The sequence below is a fragment of the Pseudorca crassidens genome, chromosome 12, assembly GCF_039906515.1.
Source record: "Pseudorca crassidens isolate mPseCra1 chromosome 12, mPseCra1.hap1, whole genome shotgun sequence".
In the NCBI taxonomy this organism is placed as follows: domain Eukaryota; kingdom Metazoa; phylum Chordata; class Mammalia; order Artiodactyla; family Delphinidae; genus Pseudorca; species Pseudorca crassidens.
In genome coordinates this window covers 63,837,989-63,865,626 of record NC_090307.1, presented here as the reverse complement: position 1 = coordinate 63,865,626, position 27,638 = coordinate 63,837,989, and the positions used below count along the sequence as shown (strand labels likewise).

Sequence of the window (27,638 nt, the reverse complement as noted above, 5' to 3'; positions counted from 1 at the left end):
ACACAGAAGACGGTTTGGTGTATGATTGCATTTATGTGAAATGTCCAGAAAAGGCAAATCCATAGAAACAGGAAGCAGATACTGATCTGGCTGGGGCGAGGAGTGGACAGTGACTGCAGACGGGCATGAAGGGTCTTTGTAGGATGAGGAAATGTTCTACAACTGGACTATGGAGATGTTGTACAACTATGTAAATTTACTAAAAGTCGTTGAATTGTATGATTTAAATGGGTGAATATTATCAATAGTGACTTTTCACAGCTGACAATTCACTTCTGCTTGTCGACCAACATTTCCTGAATTTGTAGGGCAGTCCTGGCCTGAGCTGCACAGCCTGGGCATTCACCATCTGCAGGAACTTAACCTGTCCCCTCTGCATCCAGATGGTGCCCGGCATGTCCCATCTTTGGGAGAACTGAGAAAATCTCTGGAGTAAGTCTGGGAATGGAACCCCAGATGAGATTTTTCTGCAGGTTGCAGGCTGTACAAAAATCAACACTAAAATTGGATCCCATCAAGTCTAAAGATTTCATTAAAATAATTTCGGAGGTTTTTAACCCACTGATAAATTTTCATTATAATTTTACATGAAAAGTTCAAAGGATGACAATTCTATTTCATGCAGTATTTTTTAAATTAAAAAACGAAATGCTGTTCTAAGTGAGATCAAGGAATTTAAAAATCTTAGTTCCTTTAAAAACTATGGAAGAATGAGCTCAGAGTGTCACAGATGAAGTGACAAGAAAAGATACCGCCTAGGTCACGAGGGCACTTTTAATCAGCTGGAGGCTTTCCAGTGCCCACAGTGCATTCAGGGCCAAAGCCCCCACATGCCCACGCCGGCTCCCTCTGGAGGCCGTGATCAGCCACTCGGCGGGTCCCGCCCCCGCCCCTTGTGACAGCCCCGCGCGAGGTGAGGCCAGGCCGGCGGAGGCGAAGACGCGGTCCCCCGACCCCGGGCCCTTGCAGGTCACTGCCCGCAGCGCGGCCCAACGAGGGACAGAGCCCGCCCTCCCGGAGGACACGGCCCAGGCCCAGGCCAGTCTGGACTCACTGCGGCCGCAGCCGGCTCACCCGAACACATGCTCCGAGCTCCAGACCCTCATCGTCGCCCACGCAGAGCCCGGCGCGGGGTGCTCCAGGCCCAGGGAAGCTCCAGGCCCGGGATGCTCCGCTCCGCGGGGGGCGGGGCGTGTGGACGCGGTGTGTGGGGCGTTTAGGGAATGGGCGGGTCAGGACTGGGCGCCCGCCCATCACGAGAGCGGCGGCATCACAGCTGCGCGGAAGGGACTGGCAGTAGCTGTGCCGGCCGCAGGCACGGACTACGTGGCGGGGCGGGGCCCCTGGTGCCGCTGCGGAGATGGGGGCGGGGCTCGTTCTTACTGGTCAGGTGGCCCAAATTCTCCCAAAGCTCCTTCCAGCCACGCCGCTTCCCACTGTTGGGAAGGATAAGGAACAGTGTGTCCCACCAGCCCGACAAGTCTCTCCGCGGAGTTGGGGGGCGGGAGGGAGGAAGCAGCCGGTGTGGAACGGCCTTAAACCAGAACGTGGGGCCCCTCGCAGGCAGTCCGCTGTGTGGTTCGAAGACCCCACGAAATCCAACCCTTTATGTAGCCAGGCAGGTGCGACCCTCGAGACCCGGATGTCAAGTGAGAGCACTGACGGCACCGCTTGTCAGAGCTCATCCTAAGTTCACCCGGCAATTGGAGTGACCACTTGGGTTCACTACTTGTCTTTGTCCAAAGGAGAAATATATTTCTCATTCCCATAGGAGGTAGGGTTGCAGCCTGAAGCCAGGTGCTCCCTGTAAGTTAGGCTAATGTTTCAAAAGGATGGCTCCCAAGTCCCTGAGAAAAAACATTCCTGGGTTGTTCAGCTGGCCAAAGGCCTACTTAGCCTTTGAAAACATTTACATAGGACTTTGCTGGTGGCGCAGTGATTAAGAATCCGCCTGCCAACTCAGGGGACATGGATTCGAGCCCTGGTCCAGGAAGATCCCACATGCCTCAGAGCAATTAAGCCCGTACGCCACAACTACTAATCCTGCACTCTAGAGCCTGCAAGCCACAACTACTGAGCCCATGCGCCACAACTACTGAAGCCCGCACGCTCTAGGGCCCTCATGTTTCAACTACTGAGCCCGCGTGCCTAGAGCCCATGCTCTGCAACGAGAGAAGCCACTGCAATGAGAAGCACAGGCAGCGCAACGAAGAGTAGCCCCTGCTCGCCGCAACTAGAGAAAGCCCGCGCGCAGCAACAAGGATCCAAAGTAGCCAAAAATACTTTTTTTTAATTAAAAATAAATAAAAACACTTAAATAGATCTCAAAAAGACAACTTAGAAGTGTTTTAGAGTAGATGCTCTAAGAAAGGGTAAAGGAGAGACCCTTTCCCTTTTGCACTCGGGAAAAATCATTTTTACTCTAGATTTGTATTTACCCTGCACTTCTACAAATACAGTTCAAATGCAGAGAAGCGAGATGCTAGTTTGAAAAGAGGGTGACCCTCTGCAGAAAGAGCTAGGGTGTAAGGGCAGCACCCAGCTCAACACCCACAGCGAGCAGTCATCCCGAGCCTACCTCTGCGATGAGTCAGTGAAGTGGGGACAGAGCAGAAGCAGCCCAAAGACCTGGGCTAGGACCCTGGCCCCACCATCTCCACGCTCCACACACTCCACCTTTGCCACCTGTGCTCTAACCTCACGGCGATCTTCCCATGTCAGCGCTGCTGCCCATTTTATTAGCGAGCAGACTGGGGTTTGAGGAGGTGTAAAAGTGCGCTGAGTGATCACACTCTGAGGGCAGAGCTGAGATGAGTCCCCCACAGCCATGCTGCAGTGACTGGCCGTTGTGGCCAGCTATGGAACATGCCCTGTGCTGGGCTCTGAGCTCAGTGCTGTCATTCTGGCTTTAAAAAGCATCATCATTGGACTTCCCTGGTGTCACAGTGGTTAAGAATCTGCCTGCCAACGCAGGGGACACAGGTTCGAGCCCTGGTCCGGGAAGATCCCACATACTGTGGAGCAACTAAGCCCGTGTGCCACAACTACTGAGCCTGCGCTCTAGAGCCCGCGAGCCACAACTACTGAGCCTACATGCCACAACTACTGAAACCCTCGTGCCTATAGCCCATGCTGCACAAGAGAAGCCACCGCAATGAGAAGCCCGTGTACTGCAATGAAGAGTAGCCCCCACTCACCGCAAGTAGAGAAAAGCCCGCGCACAGCAATGAAGACCCAATGCAGCCAAAAATAAATAAATAAATAAATAAATAAATAAATAAATAAATTGCCGTCTCTCAAACCACTGAAAAAAAAAGTTTTTTAAAAAAACAGCATCATCATTTACAATCAGCATTTTCCACAAACACGATTGACCATGAGGCTGAAGAAATTGGGCCGATGGTGACAGTCAGAAGACACTGCAGTGAGAGTTTGTGGGGAAACCAAGACCCTAGCCAGGAAACATCTCTGTAGAGACACTACTTAGTGGTGGAGCTGGGGCCTGAGGGCAGGAGTGCAGTGAGGGTGGCCTTCAGGCTCACTGTGACCTGCACCCGCCTCGCCTTCAAAGCCATCTCACACACAGCTGTTGGGTCCCAGCGGCCAAGCCCGGCTCAGGTGTCAGCACCTCTGTGGTTCCATCACTACTTCTACGTACTTGCATCTGAGACTTTACCACCACGTGTTATGACCAGCAGGAACTAGGTTATCATTATCCTTGTTACTTCCAGAGTCAGAAACCTAATAGGCACACAATAAATCAATGACTGTTGAACACAGATGAACGTCACACCTGGCTTCAAGTCCTATACTGCTACCTCCATTGTTGGTCAAAGACCACCGTTTCACTCACTCTGTTCCACCAAGTCTGGTCCAGGAGCAGCAGAGCTGCTCGGGAGCCTGTTAGAAATGGAGACCCCTGGCCCCACCACACAGCATCTTGGGAGCTGTGCCCCACTTCACATCTAAACCTTTCAAAGCAAGAGTCCGCAACTGCTCTTCCCGCTCCTTTACTGCTATGTATTCCACCGCAGGCTGGAACGGGCTCCCGAAACCTCTCGTTAGTCATCAGTAACCATCGCACTTCCAGTCCAACGGGTGCTGTTCTGTCCCCCTCCCCTGGGCCTCTGTGCTGCATGAAAAGTATTGGGCTTTCTCTCCTGGGACCTCTGCTCCCTCTGCATCCTCTGTACTGGTCCTTCCCAGGATACATGCCTCTTCCCTCTCTGTTCTTCCCCCTCTACACCTGCTCCCTGAGTGATTCACTGAGTGTCCTGGTTTCCACTAAGTCCCCAGCCTGCCTCTCCATCTCATTCCTACCCATCTTTCCAGTTGCCCACGGGGTGTTCTCTAGGTCCTACTTCAAACGCATCATGGCCACGCATCTCCCACCTTAAACAGACTCCTCTCCTAGGATTCACTGCCCAGGTCCCTGGCATCACCCAGGTGCCCCAAGCTAGACCCGGACCCCTACATCCAAACAATCATCAAGTCCTTTGGGATTTACCTCTTCTAGATTGTTTTAATCCCTTACTTCTTCCGCATTAAGAGCCAATACGATTTAATAGTTGTAGCTGAAGGCATGGGTTTGAAGAGGAACAAACCTGGGTTCCAGTCCTGGCTCCCATTCTGCAAATTGCTAACCTCTCCAAATGTCAGTATCATCATCCTTGACATGGGAACGCTACTAGTAAAAAAACAAAGTCCTTTGGGACTTGTGGGAATTAATGAGGACAGAGTACATGACTGTGGTTAGTATTGCTGTCACCGTCCCTGCTGACTCCTGACCTGGCTCCATCCAGCACCACCCTCTCCAGGTTCCTGCACAGCTCCCTAGCTGGCCCCTCAGAGCAGTGTCCCATCATCCTGCCACACCCCCTCCAGAGCTCTGTTTGGCCGTACCCTGGGGTGGTCCTCGGCACCCTCGTCCTCCTGCGACTGCTCCCGATACCTCCATCGTTACTCTCAGCACATTGTTTTAGAATTACTGCACCAGTTTGTGTTTCTGTCTCTCTCACCAGATTATGCTTATTAAGGAAGCATGTGTCTAGGCTCAACCTCTCTCTTAGCTTTTGAATTGTTATCTCTGGGGTGAGGCCCAGGAACAGGCATTGTTAATGAGCAGCCAAGGCAATCACAGCACTCTGGAGTTTGGAAAGGCGTCCTGCACTAGACTGAGCTCTGGGATGGGACCAGGCCTGGCTCATTTCTGTGTGCCCACGCTTGGTCCCAGTACCTGGCAAACAGTGAGCTCCAGATAAGTGCTTGTTCAGTGAGTCAAGGATGACTCCAAGGGCATCATGAACCTGGGAGCAGGTTGGCCAGGGTGGGTGGGGCTCCATCTGTTGTCACCACTACAGAGCCACCTGGTCGAGTTTAGGAAACCCTAGTGCCTTTGTGGGTCACCTGTGGGGTAAATTGAGAGGCTTTTCAACCAGTGGTCCTAGTCTTTTTTGTTAATCTATTCACATTTTATATATTGAGATTCGGTGTCAAAATTTCACTTTTACAAGAGTCTGCTGCTAAAAATAAATAAGTTTGAAAACTGCTGTACCAGAATAGCTTTTTAATTTAGATAGAAAATCAATCTCCCAGCAGGTAAGGAGTTTTGAAGAACTTTTGGAGACGTTCCTTTCCCACTGTCACGGATATTCTTCATTAGGCTCTGATGTTTAATTGACCCTGAAATACAATGATCATGAAGATCTGACTTACAGGGATTCCTCAACCCTCCATGCAGTTAGCACAAGAGGGCAGGAGGGCAGGATTCCAGCCGGCACCATCAGCATCTAGATCTTCCAAGATCCTATGTAGGAATATTATTGTTATCCAGAGACAGTTCTCTAACCAGAGTCAGAACTATCCTGAACCTCAACACAGCCAAGATATTCTCATGTTTTATTAAAACAGTATATCTCTGTGACCTTTTACTTTCTATGGTATATGCTTCTATGTAATTAATTCCTCTTCCCAACCCTTAAATACAATTCCTGAAGTAAGTCTCTACAATAAGTAGTCTAACTTTTCCTCCTTATTTCTGTTTCTGGGCACTTTAATTCTATCCAATTCCCATTATGCCTCTGGCATTGCAAAGATGGCTTATGACCAAGGGGCCTGGTGTCCAAAACAATCATCAGTTTTCTCTCGAGAAGATACAACTAGGAAAAATCTAGGAACTTTATGATTTTTGTGCACTACTGTGACCAACAGTTTTAGAAAAATGTTTGATCACTACCAAGTAAAGTGGTGACTAGGAATATTCTAAATGTTCTGCTACTGTCATTCATGAAACTTGCATCGTTAGGGTTTGATGTTGTAATTCATTCTCTTATTCGTTGTCATGTAGGAGATATTAATATTGTGTCTTTAGATTCCTTTACTTGAGGCACATTACCAGGAACAGCAGCACAAGTCATGACCACAGACGGAAAATACCACATCAGCTTCACCTTATAGAAAATAATTAGCATTGTTATAGATTAACAACAGTAACATCATTTAGGAGGAAAAAAAATCCAGACCAGCCTGTGATACTTGAAAGTTTTCTTTTTTTTTTAAAATAAATTTATTTATTTATTTATTTATGCTGTGTTGGGTCTTTGTTTCTGTGCGAGGGCTTTCTCTAGTTGCGGCGAGCGGGAGCCACTCTTCATCGCGGTGCATGGGCCGCTTACTATCGCGGCCTCTCCACGGAGCACAGGCTCCAGACGCGCAGACTCAGTAGCTGTGGCTCACGGGCTCAGTTGCTCCGCGGCATGTGGGATCTTCCCATACCAGGGCTCGAACCCGTGTGCCCTGCATTGGCAGGCAGATTCTCAACCACTACGCCACCAGGGAAGCCCCTTGAAAGTATTCTGAATGCACAACGCGCAGTTGTCCTTAATAGACTAATAGATCAATAGACCTCTCCTGCCACCTGGTGGACAAATTGTGCAGCACAGCTTCGCGTGAGCAGTCTCAGGGTCCTAGTCCCCAAACACATGTAACTTATTTATTTTTTGTAATAACGTTTACCAAGCAATTTCTCTGCTGGGATATCATCCACTGAATATATATTGGCACGTGTGTGTGTGTGTGTGTGTGTGTGTGTGTGTGTGTATACACATCAATAAAAATGTTCATTGTAGCATCTGAGATACAAATAAATTGGAATCAGTCTAACTGACCCTTGGTTAGAAACTGTTATACTTTTCCCATAGAATACCAGAAAGCTTATTAAAGAACTGGGTGGAAGTATATGCTATTAACATACAAACGTATATGCTAATCAGAAAAGCAAAGTGTATAAACTACAATTTCATTCACATGAAAATATACTTTATATGCTTGTAAATACATGTAAACTGTATGGACACATACACAACACACCAAAAAGAACTCTAAGAAAATTACCTTTAAGCAGTGAAAGTGAGAGATTGACTTTCACTCCCTATTTTGTATCGTCAACTTTGTTGAATTTATTTATTAGTTCTAGTAACTTTTAATGGATTGTTTATGATTTTCTATAATTAGGATCATGTCATGTGTATATACAGATAGGTTTACTTCTTCTTTTCCAATATGGATGCCTAATATTTCTTTTTCTTGTCTAATTGATCTGGCTAGAACTTCCAATACAATGTTAAATGGTAGCAGTGAAGGCTTCCCTGGGGGCGCAGTGGTTAAGAATCCGCCTGTCAATGCAGGAGACACGGGTTCAAGCCCTGGACCGAGAAGATTCCACATGCCACGAAGCAACTAAGCCCGTGTGCCACAACTACAGAAGCTGCGCTCTAGAGCCCACAAGCCACAACTACTGAGCCCACGTGCCACAACTACTGAGCCCACGTGCCACAACTACCAAGCCCGTACGCCTACAGCCCATGCTCTGCAACAAGCCTGTGCACCTCAATGAAGAGTAGCCCCTGCTCACTGCAACTAGAGAAAAGCCCACACAAAGACCCAATGCAGCCATAAATAAATAAATAAATGAATTTATAAAGAAAAAAATAGTAGTGGTGAAAGTGGGCATCCTTGTCTTGTTCGTGATCTGAGAGGGAAAGATTTCAGTCTTTCACCATTGAGTAAGAAGTTAGGGCTTCCCAGGTGGCGCAGTGGTTGAGAGTCCGCCTACCGATGCAGGGGACACGGGTTCGTGCCCCGGTCCGGGAAGATCCCACATGCCGCGGAGCGGCTGGGCCCGTGAGCCATGGCCGCTGAGCCTGCGCGCCCGGAGCCTGTGCTCCGCAATGGGAGAGGCCACAACAGTGAGAGGCCCGCGTACCGCAAAAAAAAAAAAAAAAAAGAAGTTAGCCGTGGGTTTTTCACAAGTATCCTTTATTATGTTGAGAAGGTTAACTTCCCTAGTATTCCAAGTGTTTTCTCTAATGAAATGGTGTTGGATTTTGTCAAATGCCTTTTCTGTATCAATTGAGATGATGTGATTTTTTGTTTTGTTTTGTTTTTATATGCAAATGTTCATAGCAGCTTTATTCATATTTTCCAAAAATTGGAAACAAAATGTTCATTAACAGGAGAATAGCTAAACAAATTGTGGTACATTCATACAATGGAATACTACTCAGCAATAAAAATAAATACATGGTTCAACCTCTCAAAACTTTATACTAATGAAAGCATTAAGTGATTCAATTTAGTTTCAGAGCTGGGGTGGGGAGGGAAACCCTAGTCTATGGTGAAAAAATATGGATAGTAATTAAACTACCAACTAAAGTAGGGGTAGTGCTTTGTTGCTTAGGTAGGGGTATAAGGGAACCTTCCTTTGTCCTGATATGGCTGTGGGCTAAAAATATCCATTTTCAAAATTGTAGTTAAGATTTGTGTATTTCAATTTTATAAATCTTACCTAATAAGAGGTATGTATATATGAATATGGATAGATGAATGTACCAAAGCAGAATTGAGGACTATCGAAGCTAGGGTGTGAAGGTTCAAGGTACAATTTTTTTTTAATATACATCCAATTAAGATGTTTAATTACAAATCTCGACGTATTTTTATGGGCTCCTAGCTCACATATCCAACAGCATATTGGACATCTCTTGACACTGCCAATGGTTTTCTTCCAATCTTAGTCACATAACAGATCTCTATGACCCTGCCTCAATTTCATCCTAGGTTTCTGGTTTGAACAACTCAGGAAAATGCTAGATTGCAAGAAGTAGTCTGAAGAGGGTTCAGTTTGGGGTAAGAATTGTGACTTGTCATCTTGTAAAGGACTAATAAAGTAGCCCCTAAGGAGCAAACATAAGTGGGAAGAAACTAGAAAAGTAAAACAAACTGATGGTGATCAACAGTGGACATGCTTGCAGTGAACTCAGAAAGTCTCTGAAGGTAGGAATGGGTGGATAGAATCCAAAGGACCAATACTTCTTTCATTATGACAAAAAGTGTAGATGAGAATGTCAAGTTTGAAGGTGGGTAGCCAGGAAATGGTGAGTTATCTGACTAGGACAATAAAAGCCTTTTATTTTTCATAGTGTGATATCACATTTACCATATTTTTCAGATTATGTCCCTGAATCTGATTAACACCAAGTGTCTGCCAAACTCAGTTACCTGTTCATGTAAAAGAATCTGGTGCTATAGGTGTTGCACACATATGTAACAACCTGCTTTTCTATGATCAACCCTTTTTAACTCAGATGATGAGATATGTACCTGCATGGCACAATGATCAAAAGCTTATAACTCTGTTCTAGTTAACAGAAATAACCATGAGTTAAACTCTGCCCCCACCCCACCATCAAGAGCCTATTTCATAATAAATGTTAGACTATTCCACCTTCAAACTTTTCACTTTTCTAGCTCCAAACTCTAGCATTCTTATTCTTACTACTTACACCCTCTCTACTCTTTGATATCCTGGTATATAGCCCGGATGATTTCCTTTGAGCTTCAGGTATGAAGCCACTAACAAAAAAATGTTTAAATCTGTTCTCCCAGGAGCTTAGAGATCTTATCTTTATGACAACTCCCATAAATCTTAAAAAATGATCATTAAATATTGATTTACTCAATTAATTATAAAAACTTTAGATGTCTAGTATTTGGTCATGTATACTATTTAAAAAAATACATCAACAGAAAACTTTCTGAACGTCACTAGACAACGAATTAAGCAAATCTTTATTGAAGCTTAAACTGTGGTACAGAAATACATTTCAACTGATTTAAGTCCAACACCATGAAGAGGGAAATTATGGCACCAAAATTTTCCCTCCTCTATCATACACACTAGGATTAATTTAGATTACTATCCAATCTATAGTTTTCATTTTTCTAGGCTTTGTTCCATACAAATTTGTGCAGTTTCTCAACATTAAATGGAAATCTTAAATCTATTGGGCCGGGGCGGGGGGCGGGAATCAGACCTCAAGCAAATAAATGTTCATCAAATCTACTGGGACACTGTTCAAGAACAAAATCCACTTTGACCACTGGTCCTCATAATAGCACCAAAACATTAGGTACTGCGCGCTAATTACAGAACCGGACTGATCCATTGATTGAAAGCTTCTTCAATGAAGCTCTGAATCAACAACGTGTTTAAAAGTCAAAATTGTTCCAACCACTTGATTTCAAACCAAGTAGAATTTATGTTTAGAAACACTAAAAAAAAAGTGTTTCATTTATAAATATGGAAGGAACAAAAACATCACTGCATCAATCCAGAAAGAATCAAAAATTGTTTGAGGACAAGAAGAAATACAAAATTGAGTCAACTTTGCTCTTTTCTCAGCTGCTTAAATAAATGTCCGTATTAGCAAATACAGCTAAAAGATGCCAACTCTTTTAAGCCTGTATTTCTAGTCATTTCCCATTGACCATTTTGGAATTTTGTGTGTTATGTTTTATGGATAGCGCTCTGCTTCACTGTGTAGTATGTCTGAATAACCTGAACAGTTCTCATTCATCACTTGATGTTACTCCATGGAGAAAGAAATACCAGTAAGAGGAACCATCAGAACACTATCACATGCATCACAAAGTCACATAACTTTTTAAGTCACAAGATGGCAAAGAAATCGATTCTGCTTTGAACCAAAGTTTATGGCATATCATTAATAGAAATGAGTGGAAATGGCTATGAAAGTAAAAGTTGAGGTGAATCATCTGAGCTGACTTGACTTGTTGAATCCAACACAACCTTTATCTTAAATCTCCTTGCTAACAAATTTAATTATAATTTTTTATACTACTACTTAGCAAGTTAATAAAGACATGGGACCCATGAGAAGCTAATCTCATTTAATGGGGGGCACAGAATGGCATACAGTTTCCATACAGTTCTGCCAATATTCCCTAGTATCAATCTACACCTTCTTTGCTAATCAACACCAGCTTATTTCAAAAGACCTCATGGTAACGAAAAATGCCAAACTCCCTTGACCTTAAAAGAAAATTAAGCCCAGGGTCCATCCCCCCATTCCCCTTCTGGGGTATAAGGTTAGTGTAAACCCACAGTGTAACAGTGTATTGCTTTATGGAGGGGGTGTGGTTGGGAGGGAGATACCATGGTGAGGAATGAATCAATTAAAGTCACACAAGTATAGGAAGCAGTGAGATAGTAATACACAAAATGGATAACTGCAGTCATTTTCGTAGAGGACTCGACTCGTGGAAGAAGAACTTTGATTGGTGCTGCAAGAACACCTGTATGAAGTAGAAACTGGTTTCAATAACATTAGTAGAGAATATGTTCTAGAAAGTGGAGGTAACTGGATGCAAAATCCTGGTAGCAATTTAATAGAACAGTCCCAGATGGCTAGGCTGAGGCCAACACCTAATGAGGACGAAAGCCTTGTCTGTGGGGAATTTTGGATGATACCTGGAGAAATACTACACTGTGCATAAACCAAACTGAGTTGTTTTCACAAGTGTTGTAAAGTTTCATATAGTAAAAGGTTTTTTCTACATGCACTTCAATTTCACAGCAAGAGTGGCATAGGATACCTAAACACAGAAGAGAGCATTCATGCAAGATATCTAACTCCTTGATATAATAATGCATACAATTCAAAATGATTACACTATCATTACATCTAGGGCTTTCTGCAACTACAAGGTGGTGGTTATGGAAAGCATGGCCCTTGGTATCAATATCTAAAAAGCAGCCACCACCTTCTTCTATGTGTGTTCTCTTTTTGCGTTTTTTCTTCATTTTTCTTAATCAACTCTGCTGTTGTTGCTGCTTCTCAGCAAAACTGGTAAAAACAAAATTGTAATCACTGAACATAGCGCTCTGGCAATCAAGACGTTTAAAACCTTCAATACTCTGGGGCGGAGAAAGCACTGTGAGACATTTAGAACTCTGATTTACAAACAGGGTAGTCACAAATTTTCCTGGCTTGAAGACTTCCACAACTTTCCTGATCAGGTCATCATAGGAGGTCTGACTTAAGTTTGTTTCAAAGCTAACATAAGAAAATTCTGGTTCTGAGTGATGTGAATAGTCCAATAAGTTCCATCCAATTTCATTCCACTCATTGAATACCCACAAGGATTGAACAGTGTGGCATCAATGACAGAACCTGGTATCAGGTCACGAATTCCACTCTCACGAGTGACATCCTTTGCAGTAACACCATCCTTCATGTAGAACTGGTCCATAACTGCTGGGTCAAGCTCACTCAACAGAATTTCCAGGGTTTGATCCGGCTGATTGATTACCCGACTCTCTGGGAAATCCAAAGTACAAAAGCACCAACAATCAGAATTCATGCGTCCCATACGATATGTTGCTCCATTTGGGAAAATTGCATTAAGAAACTCTATTTCTTCCTGGAAATTCCGGTGTGGGTACCCTTGGTGAGAAGGCTTCATGAAATTCTTACGAGAATAAAAGAAGCTTTGAATTGAGTCAAACCCACTGTAATCCCTAGCAAGTTTCAACAGGGGAACCAGTGCTTTCAGCAAGAGGGTGGTACCACATGTCTTCAAAATGAAACGTCTCTTGGAGACAAACATGCTACTCTGAGTACATAAGCTTCCTGCTTGTCAGTTTTTGTCACACTTATGATTGACCATAGCACATCCTTCAAAAGTATGTCCCACTCGGATCTTGGGATGGTGCAAAGATCCCCAGATCCTTGGTTTGCGTTGGGTTGCTGCCTGGAGAACTAAACCTCCAGCAGCTTCTCAGTCCCTTCGAAAAAATGTGCAGCTTCCATCACCGTGAGACTAGCGAACAACCAACAACCACAGAAAATCAACTAAATTAAATCTCTTCTCCTGCTGCTGCCGCCGCCACTGAGGATTATTCCAGCTGTGTTACTAAAGTTCAGGTTCCTTTTTTGCTATAATTTTATATTAACTTTTTTTAAAAAGCGTTAATAAAATTTTCCCGGCTTTTTTTTTTGTGTGTGTGAGCAAAAGTTGAAACAGAGGCAGATACAGAGGAAACAGAGGCAGATACAGCTCAGTCTCTTGTAGTCCGCTGTTTCCCCGTTAGAGAGAGTAGAGCGAGCGCTAGCTAATGTCGCCGGCCATACTGTGGGAGCGATCATGTGATTTTAAAAAATTCATTCTATTAACGTGATGTATTACATTGATTTTATTATGTTGAACCAACCTGACATTCTGAGGTAAATCCCACTTGGTCATGGTGTATAATCCTTCAAATATGATGTTGGCTTTGGTTTGCTAGTATTTTGTTGAGGATTTTTTTTTTTTTTGCGGTACGCGGGCCTCTCACTGTTGTGGCCTCTCCCGTTGCGGAGCACAGGCTCCAGACGCGCAGGCTCAGCGGCCATGGCTCACGGGCCCAGCTGCTCCGCGGCATGTGGGATCTTCCCAGACCGGGGCACGAACCCGCGTCCCCTGCACCGGCAGGCAGACTCTCAACCACTGCGCCACCAGGGAAGCCCTTGTTGAGGATTTTTGCATGTATATTCATAAGGGATACTGCATTATCTCCAAATACAGTCACATTGGAAGTTGGGGTTTCAAATATGAATGTTGGGGTCAATCTACAGATTTAATGTGATCCCTATCAAATCACCCATGACGTTTTTCACAGAACTAGAACAAATAATCCTAAAATTTATATGGAACCATAAAAGACCCAGAATTGCTAAAGCAATCCTGAAGAAAAAGAACAAAGCGGGAGGCATAACCCTCCCAGACTTCAGAAAATACTACAAAGCTACAGTAATCGAAACAGAGTGGTACTGGCACAAAAACAGATACATGGATCAATGGAACAGAATAGAGAGCCCAGAAATAAACCCACACACCTACAATCAATTAATATTCAAAAAAGGAGGCAAGAATATAAAAAGGGGAAAAAGACAGTCTCTTCAGCAAGTGGTGCTGGGAAATTTGGACAGCTGCATATAAATCAATGAAGTTAGAACACACCCTCACACCATGCACAAAAATAAACTCAAAACGGCTTAAAGACTTAAACATAAGATATAACACCATGAAACTCCTAGAAAAGATCATAGGCAAAACATTCTCTGACATAAATTGTACCAATATTTTCTTAGGTAAGTCTCCCAAGACAATAGAAATAAAAACAAAAATAAACAAATGGGACCTAATCAACCTTACAAGCTTCTGCACAGCAAAGGAAAACATAAACAAAATGAAAAGACAACCTACAAAATGGGAGAAAATATTTGCAAACGATGCAACCGACAAAGGATTGATTTCCAAAACATACAAACAGCTCATACAATTCAACAACAATAAAAAACAAACAACTCAATCGATAAAAGGGCAGAAGACGTAAATAGACATTTCTGCAAAGAAGACATACAGATGGCCAATAGGCACATGAAAAGATGCTCAACATCACTAATCATTAGAGAAATGCAAATCAAAACCATAATGAGGTACCATCTCACACCAGTCAGAATGGCCATCATTAAAAAGTCTACAAACAGGGCTTCCCTGGTGGCTCAGTGGTTAAGAATCCACCTGCCAGTGCAGGGGACACAGGTTCGAGCCCTGGTCTGGGAAGATCCCACATGCCACAGAGCAACTAAGCCCGTGAACCACAACTACTGAGCCTGCACTCTAGAGCCCGCGAGCCACAACTAGTGAGTCCGTGTGCCACAACTACTGAAGCCCGCATGCCTAGAGCCCGTGCTCCGCAACAAGAGAAGCCACCACAATGAGAAGCCCGCACACCGCAACAAAGAGTAGCCCCTGCTCGCCACAACTAGAGAAAGCCTGCGCGCAGCAACAAAGACACAGCCAAAAAATAAAAATAAATTTATTTAAAAAAAGAGAAAAGGTCTACAAACAATAAATGCTGGAGAGGGTGGGGAGAAAAGGGGACTCTCTTACACTGCTGGTGGTAACGTAAATTGGTGCAGCCACTATGGAAAACAGTAGGGAGGTTCCTCAAAAAAACTAAAAATAGAGTTGCCATATGATCCAGCAATTCCACTCCTGGGCAAATACTCATTCAAAACTATAATTCTAAAAGATACATGCAGGGACTTCTCTGGTGGTCCAGTGGTTAAGAATCAGCACTTCCATTGCAGGGGCACAGGTTCAATCCCTGGTTGGGGAACTAAGATCCTGCATGCCACATGGCACAGCCAAAAAAAAAAATTAAATTAAAATTAAAGATACATGCACCCCTATGTTCATAGCAGCGCTATTTACAATAGTGAAGACATGGAAACATAGAGAAATACAAATCCACAATGAGGTATCACCTCACATCAGTCAGAATGGCCATCATCAAAAAATATACAAACAATAAATGCTGGAGAGGGTGTGGAGAAAAGGGAACCCTCCTGCACTGCTGGTGGGAATGTAAACTTATACAGTCACTATGGAGAACAGTATGGAGTTTCCTTAAAAAACTAAAAATAGAACTACCATATGACCCAGCAATCCCACTACTGGGCATATACCCTAAAAAAACCATAATTCAAAAAGATACATGTACTGCAATGTACATTGCAGCACTACATACAATAGCCAGGCCATGGAACCAACCTAAATGTCCATCAACAGATGAATGGATAAAGAAGATGTGGCACATATATACAATGGAATATTACTCAGCCAACAAAAGGAATGAAATTGAGTTATTTATAATGAGGTGGATGGACCTAGAGTCTGTCATACAGAATGAAGTAAGTCAGAAAGAGAAAAATACCGCATGCTAACACACATATATGGAACCTGAAAAAACAGTAATGATGAACCTAGTGGAAGGGCAGGAATAAAAATGCAGACGTAGAGAACAGACTTGAGGTCACAGGGCGGGAAGCGGAAGCTGGGACGAAGTGAGAGAGTAGCACTGACATATATACACTACCAAATGTAAAATGGATGGCTAGTGGGAAGCTGCTGCATAGCACAGGGAGATCAGCTCGGTGCTTTGTCACCACTTAGAGGGGTGGGATAGGGAGGGTGGGAGGGAGGCTCAAGAGGGAGGGGACATGGGGATATATGTATACATATAGCTGAATCACTTTGTTGTACAACAGCAACTAACACAACATTGTAAAGCAGTTATACTCCAATAAAGATATTTTTTTAATTAAATAAATACTTTTAAAATTTTATTTTAAAAATAAAATAAATAAAAGTAAAAACATAGTATCATATCACACACACACAAACCTAAATGTCCATTGACAGATGAATGGATAAAGAAGATGGGATATACACACACACACACACACACACACACACATATATATATAAATAATATGATATCACTTATATGTAGAATATAAAATATGATACAGGGACTTCCCTGGTGGTGCAGTGGTCAAGAATCTGGCTGCAAGGTACACGGGTTCGAGCCCTGGTCCCGGAAGATCCCACGTGCCGCAGAGCAACTAAGCCCGTGCGCCACAACTACTGAGCCTGCGCTCTTTTCTTTGTCCAGCCTTAACCAGTGCTGCACCTGCTTACACCCATTCTTGGAGGACCCTAGCTGATTCACTGAAGAACTCCAGGGACTAAATTTCTCCTTCGACTTCACTTAGAAGGACCTGAATGTTGCCATTTCCCACTGTTGCACCCCTGAGGAAAAGACCTACATTTGGGCAGAGGCTCAAGCATATGCTGATGGATTACACACTGCCCCACCCAATCATTATCCTGTGGGCATGATGGCGGTACCACTGATTGATCCCAATTGGGAGTATCAGCCAGGCTAAACTGGTATCCCTAAAAGAGACCACATGATCCTTTGCCTCATTGAAGGGATGAAACTATACATAATTAAACCTGTCATTTATGGTAAGGTTAAAGAGATCACTCAAGGTCAGGACAAAAATCCAGCCCTATTTCAGGCCAGGCTGGTAGATGCCCTCTAAAAGTATATGACTGTTGACCCAAACACTTTTTGAGGGACACATTGTACTTGCAATCCATTTCATTAGCTTGTCAGCCCCCAACATCTGTCAAAAGCTTGCCATGGGGCCCCCAAACCCCTTGCAACCTTACTGATATGGCCTTCAGTGTCTTTAACAGCAGAGACCAGGCTGAGGAGGAAAGAAAGGAACAGCATGACTTAAGGGACCATTAGCAAGCCAAGCTTCTGGCAGCCATCATGGCAGGACCTAACTCACCTCCTGGTCACCCCAAAGGCACTCCCAGAAGCCCCCCGCCAGGTAAAGGAGCCTGTTTTAACTATGGGAGCCCCAAACACTGGAGGAAGGAATGCCCAGAAAACAGGTTCCAGCCTCCACCCAAGACACCATGCCCACTCTGTAAGAAGATGGGCCACTGGAGAAGGGAATGCCCTCAGCTCCAAAGGGAGTGGGGAAATTGCCCCTTGCCAGTCATGGCAGTGGTTGATTGATGGGACCTGGGACCTCCCAAGAAGAAAGTCATTATCACATGGGAGGAACCACAGGTGACCACTGACATGGCAGGTTGTCCAGTTTCTACTAGACATAGGAGCCACTTACTCTGTCCTGACTTCTCACGCTAGGCTCCTTGCCCCCAAAACCTGCTCTATTGTTGGGGGAGAAGGAAGGCCAAAATGAAAACATTTCACCACCCCTCTAACTTGCAGCTGGGGAAAGACTCTTATAACTCACAAGTTTCTGGTCATGCCTGAATGCCCTAGCCCATTATTAGGAAGAGATTTCATTCTTCTAAATCTTTCTCTCCCTGAGTAAGTGACTCTTACTGTCCCTGAAAACCAAAACCAAGACCTATTTTTGGCTAGACTATGCATTATACAAGACATGGACAGTCCAGCTCAAAATATTTCCCCAGTAATTAAAGAACTCATACAGCCACAGGTCTGGGACCAGGAAATCTAATGACAGGCAAAGATTGCCACTCCTGTGAAAATCACCTTAAAGGAGGCTAATAACTTCCCTTCCAAGCATCAATATCCCACAAAACCAGAGGCTTGATGAGGCCTCCAATCCCTGATCTCAAAATTCATCAAATAGGGGCTTTTGTTGCCATGTCAATCTCCTTGTAATACTCCAATCCTACATGTTCTCAAACCAAATGGGGAATGTACAATGATCCAAGATCTTCGAATCATAAAAGAAGCTGTCATGAGCCACAACTACTGAGCCCGCGAGCCACAACTACTGAAGCCCGTGTGCCACAATTACTGAAGCCCACATGCCTAGAGATTGTGTTCCACAACAAAGAGAAGCCACCACAATGAGAAGCCCGCTCACCACAATGAAGAGTAGTCCCCGCTTGCCGCAACTTGAGAAAGCCCGCATGCAGCAATGAAGACCCAATGCAGCCAAAAACAAAATAAATAAAATTTAAAAAATAATACATTTTAGGGTTTCCCTGGTGGCACAGTGGTTGAGTGTCCGCCTGCCGATGCAGGGGACACATGTTCGTGCCCCGGTCTGGGAGGATCCCACATGCCGCGGAGTGGCCGGGCCCGTGAGCCATGGCCGCTGAGCCTGCGCGTCCAGAGCCTGTGCTCCGCAACAGGAGAGGCCACAACGGTGAGAGGCCCGCATACTGAAGAATAATAATAATAATAATAATAAATTTTTTAAACAAATAAAAAATTCCCTATGAACAAAAGTCGAGGACCAGATGGTTTCACAGGTGAATTCTACCAAACATACAAAGAACAACTTATACAGATCCTTCTCAAACTCTTCCAAAAACTGAACAGAAAGGAACACTCCCAAAGACATTCTATGAAGCCACCATCACCCTGATACCAAAACCACACAAAAGATACTAAAAGATACCACCAAAAAGGAAAATCACAGGTCAATATCTTTGATGAATACAGATGTAAAAATTCTCAAAAAAAAAATATTAGCAAACTGAGTCCAACAACACATAAAGATCATACACCATGACCAAGCTGGTCACAAGGATGGCTCAACACATGCAAATCAATCAATGTGATACACCACATCAACAAAAGACAAAAACAACAATCATCTCAATAGATGCAGGAAAAGCATTCAATAAAATTCCACATCCATTCATAATAAAAACCCTTTTGAAAGTAGGTATAGAGAGAACATATCTCAACATAATAAAAGCTATTTATGATGAACCAATGGCCAATATAATACTCAACAGTGAAAAGCTGAAAGCCTTCCTGCTAAAATCTGGAACAAGACAAGGATGCCCACTCTTACCTCTTCTATTCAACACAGTACTGGAAGTTTTAGCCACAGCAATCAGAAAAGAAAAAGAAATAAAAGGTATTCAAATGGTAGGGAAGAGGTAAAATTGTCATTATATGCAGATGACATGATAATATACAGAGAAAACCCTAAAGAGTCCACACAAAAACTACTAGAACTGATAAACGAATAGAACAAGGTAGCAGGATACAAGATTAACATACAGAAACCGAATGCATTTCTTTACACCAACAATGAAATATCAGAAAGGGAATATAATAAAATGGTACCTCTTAAAATCACACCCCCAAAAATAAAATATTTAGGAATAAACCTGACCAAGGAGTTGAAAGACATATGCTGAGAACTAAAAAACATTAATAAAGGAAATTGAAGATGATTCTTCAACTAAGCGTTTGCATGCCGCAACCAAGCATGCCACAATTAAGGAACCCGCGTGCCGTGGCGAAGATTCCACATGATTCAGGTGAGACCCGGCACAGCCAAAGTAAATAAATAAATAAATAAATAAATTTTTGAAAAATGCTGGAGAGGGTGTGGAGAAAAGGGAACCCTCTTACACTGTTAGTTGGAATGTAAGTTGGTGCAGCCACTGTGGAAAATAGTACGGAGGTTCCTCAGAAAACTAAAAATAGAATTACCATATGATCCAGGAATTCCACTCCTGGGCATATATTCAGACAAAACTATAATTCAAAAAGATACATGCGGGACTTCCCTGATGGCGCAGTGGTTAAGAATCCTCCTGCTAATGCAGGGGACTCGGGTTTGAGCCCTGGTCCGGGAATACCCCACATGCTGCGGAGCAACTAAGCCCATGTGTCAAAACTACTGAGCCTGCGTCTAGCGCCCACGAGCCACAGCTACTGAAGCCCACGTGCCTAGAGCCTGTGCTCCGCAACAAAAGAAGCCACTGCAATGAGAAGCCTGCACACTGCAATGAAGAGTGGCCTTCACTCGCCGCAACTAGAGAAAGCCCGCGCACAGTAATGAAGACCTTATGCAGCCAAAAATAAATTTATTCAAAAAAAAGATACGTGCACCCCTATGTTTATAGCAGCACTCACTATTCATGATAGCCAAGACATGGAAACAACCTAAATGTCCATCGACAGATGAATGGATAAAGATGTGGCACTTACATACAATGGAATAGTACTCAGCCATAAAAATGAACGAAATAATGCCATTTGCAGCAATATAGATGCAACTAGAGATTATCATACTAAGTGAAGTCAGTCAGAAAGAGAAATACAAATACCATATGATATCACTTATATGTGGAATCTAAAATATGACACAAACCTTTCTATGAAACAGAATCACGGACATAGAGAACAGACTGGTGGTTGCCAAGGGGGATGGGGTTGGGGGAGAGAAGGAGTGGGAGGTTGGGGTTAGCAGATGTAAGCTTTTTTTTTTTTTTTTTTTTATGCAGTACGTGGGCCTCTCACTATCGTGGCCTCTCCTGTTGCGGAGCACAGGCTCCGGACGCGCAGGCTCAGCGGCCATGGCTCACAGGCCCAGCCGCTCCACGGCATGTGGGATCTTCCCGGACCGGGGCACGAACCCGTGTCCCCTGCATCAGCAGGTGGACTCTCAACCACTGCGCCACCAGGGAAGCCCAGATGTAAGCTTTTATATATAGAATGGATAAACAACAAGGTCCTACTGAATAGCACAGAGAACTATACTCAATATCTATGATAAACCATAATGGAAAAGAATATAAAATAGAAGAATGTATATGTATGTGTGTGTATACATATATATATATGTATATACACTGAGAATCACTTTGCTGTACAGTAATTAAGACATTGTAAATCAACTACAATAAAAAAAATTCTACCAAAAAAAAAATTGGTAATGGAAACTGAAAATGATTCAAAGAAATGGAAAGAATCCCATGCTCTTAGAAGAACTGATATTGTTAAAATGGCCATACTACCCAAAGCAATCTACAGATTTAATGTGATCCCTATCAAATAACCCCTGACATTTTTCACAGAACTAGAACAAATAATCCTAAAATTTATATGGAATCATAAAAGACCCAAACTGCCAAAGCAATCCTGAGGAAAAAGATCAAAGCAGGAGGCATAACCCTCCCAAACTTCAGACAATACTACTAGGCTACAGTAATCAAAACAGAGTGATACTGGCACAAAAACAGACATATGGATCAATGGAACAGAATAGAGAGCCCAGAAATAAACCCACACACCTATGGTCAATTAATCTTTGACAAAGGAGGCAAGAATATCCAATGGGAAAAAGACAGTCTCTTCAGCAAGTGGTGTTGGGAAAGTTGGACAGTCACATGCAAATCAATGAAGTTAGAATACACCAGGCACAAAAATAAACTCAAAATGGATTAAAGACTTAAACATAAGACATGACAACATAAAACTCCTAGAAGAGAACATAGGCAAAACATTCTGACATAAATCATACAGATGTTTTCTTAGGTCTCCCAAAGCAATACAAATAAAAGCAGAAATAAACAAATGGGACGGAATCAAACTTAAAAGCTTTTGCGCAGCAAAGGAAAACATAAACAAAATGAAAAGATAACCTACAGACTGGCAGAAAATGTTTGCAAATGATGTGATTAACCAGGGCTTAATTTCCAAAATATACAAACAGCTCATACAATTCAATAACACAGAAACAAACAACCCAAACAAAAAATGGGCAGAAGATCTAAATAGACATTTCTCCAAAGAAGACATACAGAAGGCCAATAGGCACATGAAAAGATGCTCATCATTACTAATTATTAGAGAAATGCAAATCAAAACTACAATGAGGTACCACCTCACACCAGTCAGAATGGCCATCATCAAAAAGTGTACAAATAATAAATGCTGGAGAGGGTGTGGGGAAAAGGGAACCCTCTTACGCTGTTGGTGGGAATGTAAATTGGTGCAGTCACTATGGAAAACAGTAGGGAGGCTCCTCAGAAAACTAAAAATAGAGTAGCCATATGATCCAGCAATCCCACTCCTGGGCATATATCTGGACTAAACTATAATTCAAAAAGATACATGCACCCCTATGTTTATAGCAGCACTATTCACAACAGCCAAGACACGGGAACAACCTAAATGTCCATCAACAGATGAATGGATAATAAAGTCGATGTGATACACACACACACACACACACACACGTATACACACACACAATGCAATACTACTCAGCCATAAAAAAAGAATGAAATAATACCATTTGCAGCAACATGGATGGACCTAGATATTATTCTACTAAGCGAAGTAAGTCAGAAAGAAAAAGACAAATACCGTATGATATCACTTATATGTGGAATCTCAAATATGACAAGAATTAACATATCTATGAAAGAGAAACATACACACAGATATAGAGAAGAGACCTGTGGCTGCCAAGTTGGGGGGGAGTGTGGGAGGGAAGGGTTGGGAGTCTGGGATTAGCAGACGCAAACTATTATATACACAATGGATAAACAACAAGGTCCTACTGTATAGCACAGGGAACTATATTCAATATCCTATGATAAACCATAATGGAAAAGAATATGAAAAAGAATGTATATATGTGTATAACTGAGTCACTTTGCTGTACAGCAGAAATACAACATTGTAAATCAACTACACTTCAATAAAATTCAAAAAGCAAAAACCAAAAAACACCTTCAGCTCAGGCCACCTTACTCCCTCATAATCAACCCCCAGCCCACTTTGTTGTCACCCCTGTACACAATCAAGGAAATAGAGTGGGTCTGAACTAGGGGATACCAAGAGGGTCCCAATGGCTGTGGATTAAGGAACAAACAATAATGCTGTCCACAGCATTACAATGGAATATTTAAAAATCATTCTATGACTTCTCTCATCTGGGGTGGGATGCTTTGACTAGCCTGGTGGAAAAAGTCTTCTCTGGCATGGGCCTTTCTCAGACTAGCCTAGAGGTCACAGAGGTCTGTAATATATGTTACTATAATAACCCAGGGGGAAAACTAAGGCCTCCACCTCTCCTCCAGCCCATCCAAAGAAGAGGAGAACTGGCAAATAGACTTTACCCAGATGCCATCCTCCCAGGGATATAAATACCTTCTGGTCTTTATTGACACTTTTACCAGATGGGTGGAAGCCTTCAACTAAGACCAAGAGAGCTCAGGGGGTAATAAAGGCATTACTAAAGGAAATAATTCCTCTGTTTGGACTTCCACGGTCTTTACAAAGTGATAACGGTCCCTCTTTTGTGGCTAGGGTTACCCAACAAATCTCTACTGCCCTAGGCATTTGCTACCACCTCCATGCTGCCTGGAGGCCTCAACCATCAGGGAAGGTGGAAAGGGCAAATCAAACTTTAAAAAGAATCCTGGCTAAACTTTGTCAAGAGACATTAGAACCTTGGACAAAGTTTTTACCTATAGCCCTCTTGAGAATCAGGGGGGCACCTAAAACAGGGCTAGGGATCAGCCTGTCTGAAATGACTTATGGCAGGCCCTTTTTATCCTCTGACATTTTGGTGGATACTGAAACCAGTGAGCTTATTAAGTACCTAATTAATCTGGGACTGGTCCAAAAGGTAATTTCAGAATATGGAAATCAGGCCCCCAACCAGGAAACTGACCCCATTCATGTTCAGCTGGGAGATTTTGTCCTCCTAAAAACATGGAGAGAAGGGTCCCCCTCTGATCAATTACTGCCCAAGTGGAGGGGCCCTTACTAGGTCCTTCTCAGTACCCCAATTGCAGTTAAATTACAAGGGATCAACAGTTGGGTTCACCTGTCCCAAATCAAGCCAGTTCCTCTTAAGTCCCAACAGGACCCTGGCTATGAACAGGAAGACACCTCCAACTGGACCTGTGAGCCCACCAAAGGCCTTAGGCTCCTATTTAAAAACCAAGAAGTTGAATATATACTCAAAGGACAGACATCGTTGGCAGATAAGTAAAATGATTTGGTGGATTGGACTCGTACTCACCATTTTTGCTATTATTCTCTTACTTACATTTTACCAGTTCACTTAACCACCCCTGCCAGGGAAGAACTCCTCTGTCCATGCTGGGTTTAAAGAAGACTGTTCACTTTTAGCTCGCCACCGCCACCATGAAGCCATTATTAACCCTAAAATTTCTCTCCCTCCTGTGGATATCTGCACAAGGCGGATGGAGCAGCAACTCCATAGTACAAATTTCCTCCACCATAGGAAAAAATGAAAATCTTACTAACCGCTGGGTCTGCCACGCCAACCCCCATGAGTTCCCGGGGTGGCCCATCTTCTACCCAGCCTCGGTCAACACCTCCCTCTATACTCTTAACCAGTCCAGTTGGTCTTGGGACCCACCCACAGAAGAGCTTCTCTCCACGGTCAATTGGACATGCTTTAACCTGTCCTCAGTCATTTGCATTAACTTGACTGAAAGAGCTCAGCCTTTTCCTAAAACCCACAGGGATCATATCTTCAAACTTTCAACACTGCATGATCTGAAAGCCATCTTTAGGTGTAGGACACAACCCATATGTTGAAGGTCTATTCAAAGATACAAATGCGAAAGGGGGACACCTGAAGTGACCTCAACAGAGCTAGATGAGACACAGAATTCCACCCATTGGATATGTCTGGCATCTCTGGGATCCCGGGAGTCCACGACCTACCCCCATTTTGGAAACTGGAAAGGGGGCACTCTACCTCCTCCGTTCACAAAATATAACGTGACTGCCTCACATGAAGAGGAACCTCTTCCCCCATATAAGACCCACTTGCCTGAGGTGGGGATCCGAGGAGGGCCACTTAGCCCCAGCTGCACCTGCTCAACGAATCCCAACCTCACCTGGCAGAGCCAGCTTCTTCAGGAAAACAGATCCCAGACATGGCTATGTGCTCCAAGGGGACACCTCATAATTTGTGGCCACCCAAAAGGAAGGCTGCAGGGTCCTATCTATGTGAGTCCCCTCTGAGCCATGGGCTACCAATGCATACATAAAAGATTAACCATGGGATCCTACACACTCGCCTTTTTAGCCCCTGGGGTAATATCCATATATAATATCTCCATTCCCCATCCCTGGCTCCAGCGTGCGACTGGCCTCCTCCTGGCAGGAATTGGAGCTGCTATTGGCTTGGTGGACCCACAGGGAGGCTTTGCATACCATATGGCAACGCTTCGCTTTGTAACCTGTCAGTTACTCTACCTACTCTGGCCAGGAGCACGGGGAATGCACCCTTCAGACTCTCAACCTCCCTTAACTCCCTAGCAAATGTGATGATGGTAAAAGACTGGCCTTGGGTTATCTCCTAACTTAGAAGGGAGGGGTATGCACAATAATCAATAAAACGTGTTGCACCTACATCGACGCCACTGGCCAGATGGAAGAAGATATCCAAAAGGTATATAAACAGGCTCAATGGCTATACATTTTTGGAAAGGGTAACCCCAGCGCCAAATCCACTGGGACTGTAGTCAGAGGGGTATTACATACCCCTGGTTCCTACCCCTACTTGGACCTCTGATCGCAATAGTATTTTTACTGATTTTTGGACCCTGCCTTTTTAACCTGCGCGTTAAGTTTCTTTCCTCCAGATTACAACAGTTTCACCTGCAGATGATGGTACGCCAGGGATTTCAACCCAGCCCACATGAAGATGGGGACTATAAACATCACCTGGAAAGGGTTGCAGCCTCCCACTCCCCACTCTCCATCCCTGCTTCTGCCAATGACCCCGATACCCCTATCTCTGACAGATGGCAAGGTGGTCTGGACCCCACAGGTAGGGACAATGCCCCTGCTCGGCTTGAAGCAGCTTCAGAAGACGAACCATCGACCCTTTGACCCTTAAAAGGTTTTAAGGGTCCAAACTCCTTGAGTGGGCCAGTGTTAGAGCAGGCAGTTGGCCAGATAAGAACAGAGAAGGGAGGCATGGGAGTCTGACAGGAAACCATACATCTTGTGACCACAGGGGTCCTAGAGGCAAACAAGAAAGGCAGGAACCTCCAGCGTAGTCGGAAAGTAACCTTCTGCTCACTATTCCCTCATTACAACATAATTAACACTGTGACCGGGGCAGTACCCATCCTGCACCTGAGGCCACGACAGACCTGAAAAGACCAAAGAGGACCAAAACTCCCCCGTCCTTGGGGAGGCGGAGAAGGGAAATAAGATCGAGAGAAGTCTCCCCTGAGTCTCGCCCTGTAATGAATATTCTTCCCAGCTGTTTCCGCGCCCCATATAACCAACTCGCGGTAGGAAACTCAGGGCAGCTGCTCACTCAGCAGCCCGCTCTCCCTCCCGACAGCGTGCGGTCGCTCAGTAAACCCTCGCTTCGCCTCCGTGTGGGGCTCTGAATTCTGTGAGGAAACAAGAACCTACCCTCCGGTGACACAGCCAGGCGGGCAGAAGTTGACCCGTGAACTCAGTTCCCCCTTCTCCGTTCTTTGGCCACTGAATAAAGCCTGTGCTGTGTGGATCTCAGCTACTGTCACGTTCGCCTACTCGAACCCGAACCGGAAAAGAACCCTCCCTCCTCCCCCCAGGCAGAGCCCACACGACTTAACCGGCCACAGTATCTCACACATTTTCCCTCGTTTCCCGCTACTCCACCTCGGCTGGGAGCACAAGTCCCTCCCACTGCTGAGAGACTGATGGCCGCGCATTTTCACCTGCTGTGGGTCCGGTTCCTGACGGCCGCCCTGGCTCCTCCAGGGCCTAGGACGGTGCCTGCCACGGACAAGGCCCCACTGAATAGGCTCTCAAGCAAGTATGTGACGAGGGACCTACCGAGACAGGTGTCCGAAGGGTCGAAGACGGCCTCCGCCCTGAGGGAGAGGGCCACCCGGCGGAGCCCCAGCGTCCGCAGCGGGTCCGCCCCGCGCTCTAGCCCGTGCAGCGCCAAGACTAGCACCCCGGCCCGAGCCCCGCCCTCCTCCCTCTGAGCTCTTCCCCTCAAGCCCCGCCCCACCCTCTGAGCTCCTCCCTCAGGCCCCGCCTCGCCATCTGAGCTCCTCCCCTCAGGCCCCACCTCCGCCCTGACCCTGAACGCTACGGAGGCGGGGCCGCGGCCCTGCCC

The 27,638-nt window shown here is 44.5% G+C and overlaps 1 protein-coding gene and 1 pseudogene across 35 annotated transcripts in view; both read right to left on the bottom strand.

Moving 5' to 3' along the window:
• PRELID3A (PRELI domain containing 3A) overlaps window positions 1-27,486 on the bottom strand; it is a 111,775-nt gene extending 84,289 nt beyond the window's left edge. For 33 of the 35 annotated variants that reach the window (XR_010933151.1, XR_010933150.1, XR_010933152.1 and 30 more), the window contains exon 1: window positions 1,075-1,215. Coding sequence is in view for 30 of the 35 variants with exons in the window: in XM_067699790.1 (XP_067555891.1) it covers window positions 1,075-1,106 (32 nt within the window). In the remaining 5 variants the exon portion in view is untranslated. Of the gene's footprint in view, window positions 1-1,054; window positions 1,216-27,349 lie in introns of those variants that run through there. The other 2 variants (XM_067699773.1, XM_067699774.1) reach the window with 2 other exon arrangements.
• On the bottom strand, window positions 10,354-13,321 carry LOC137203497 (S-adenosylmethionine decarboxylase proenzyme-like; annotated as a pseudogene).
• Window positions 27,487-27,638: the final 152 nt, after the last annotated feature.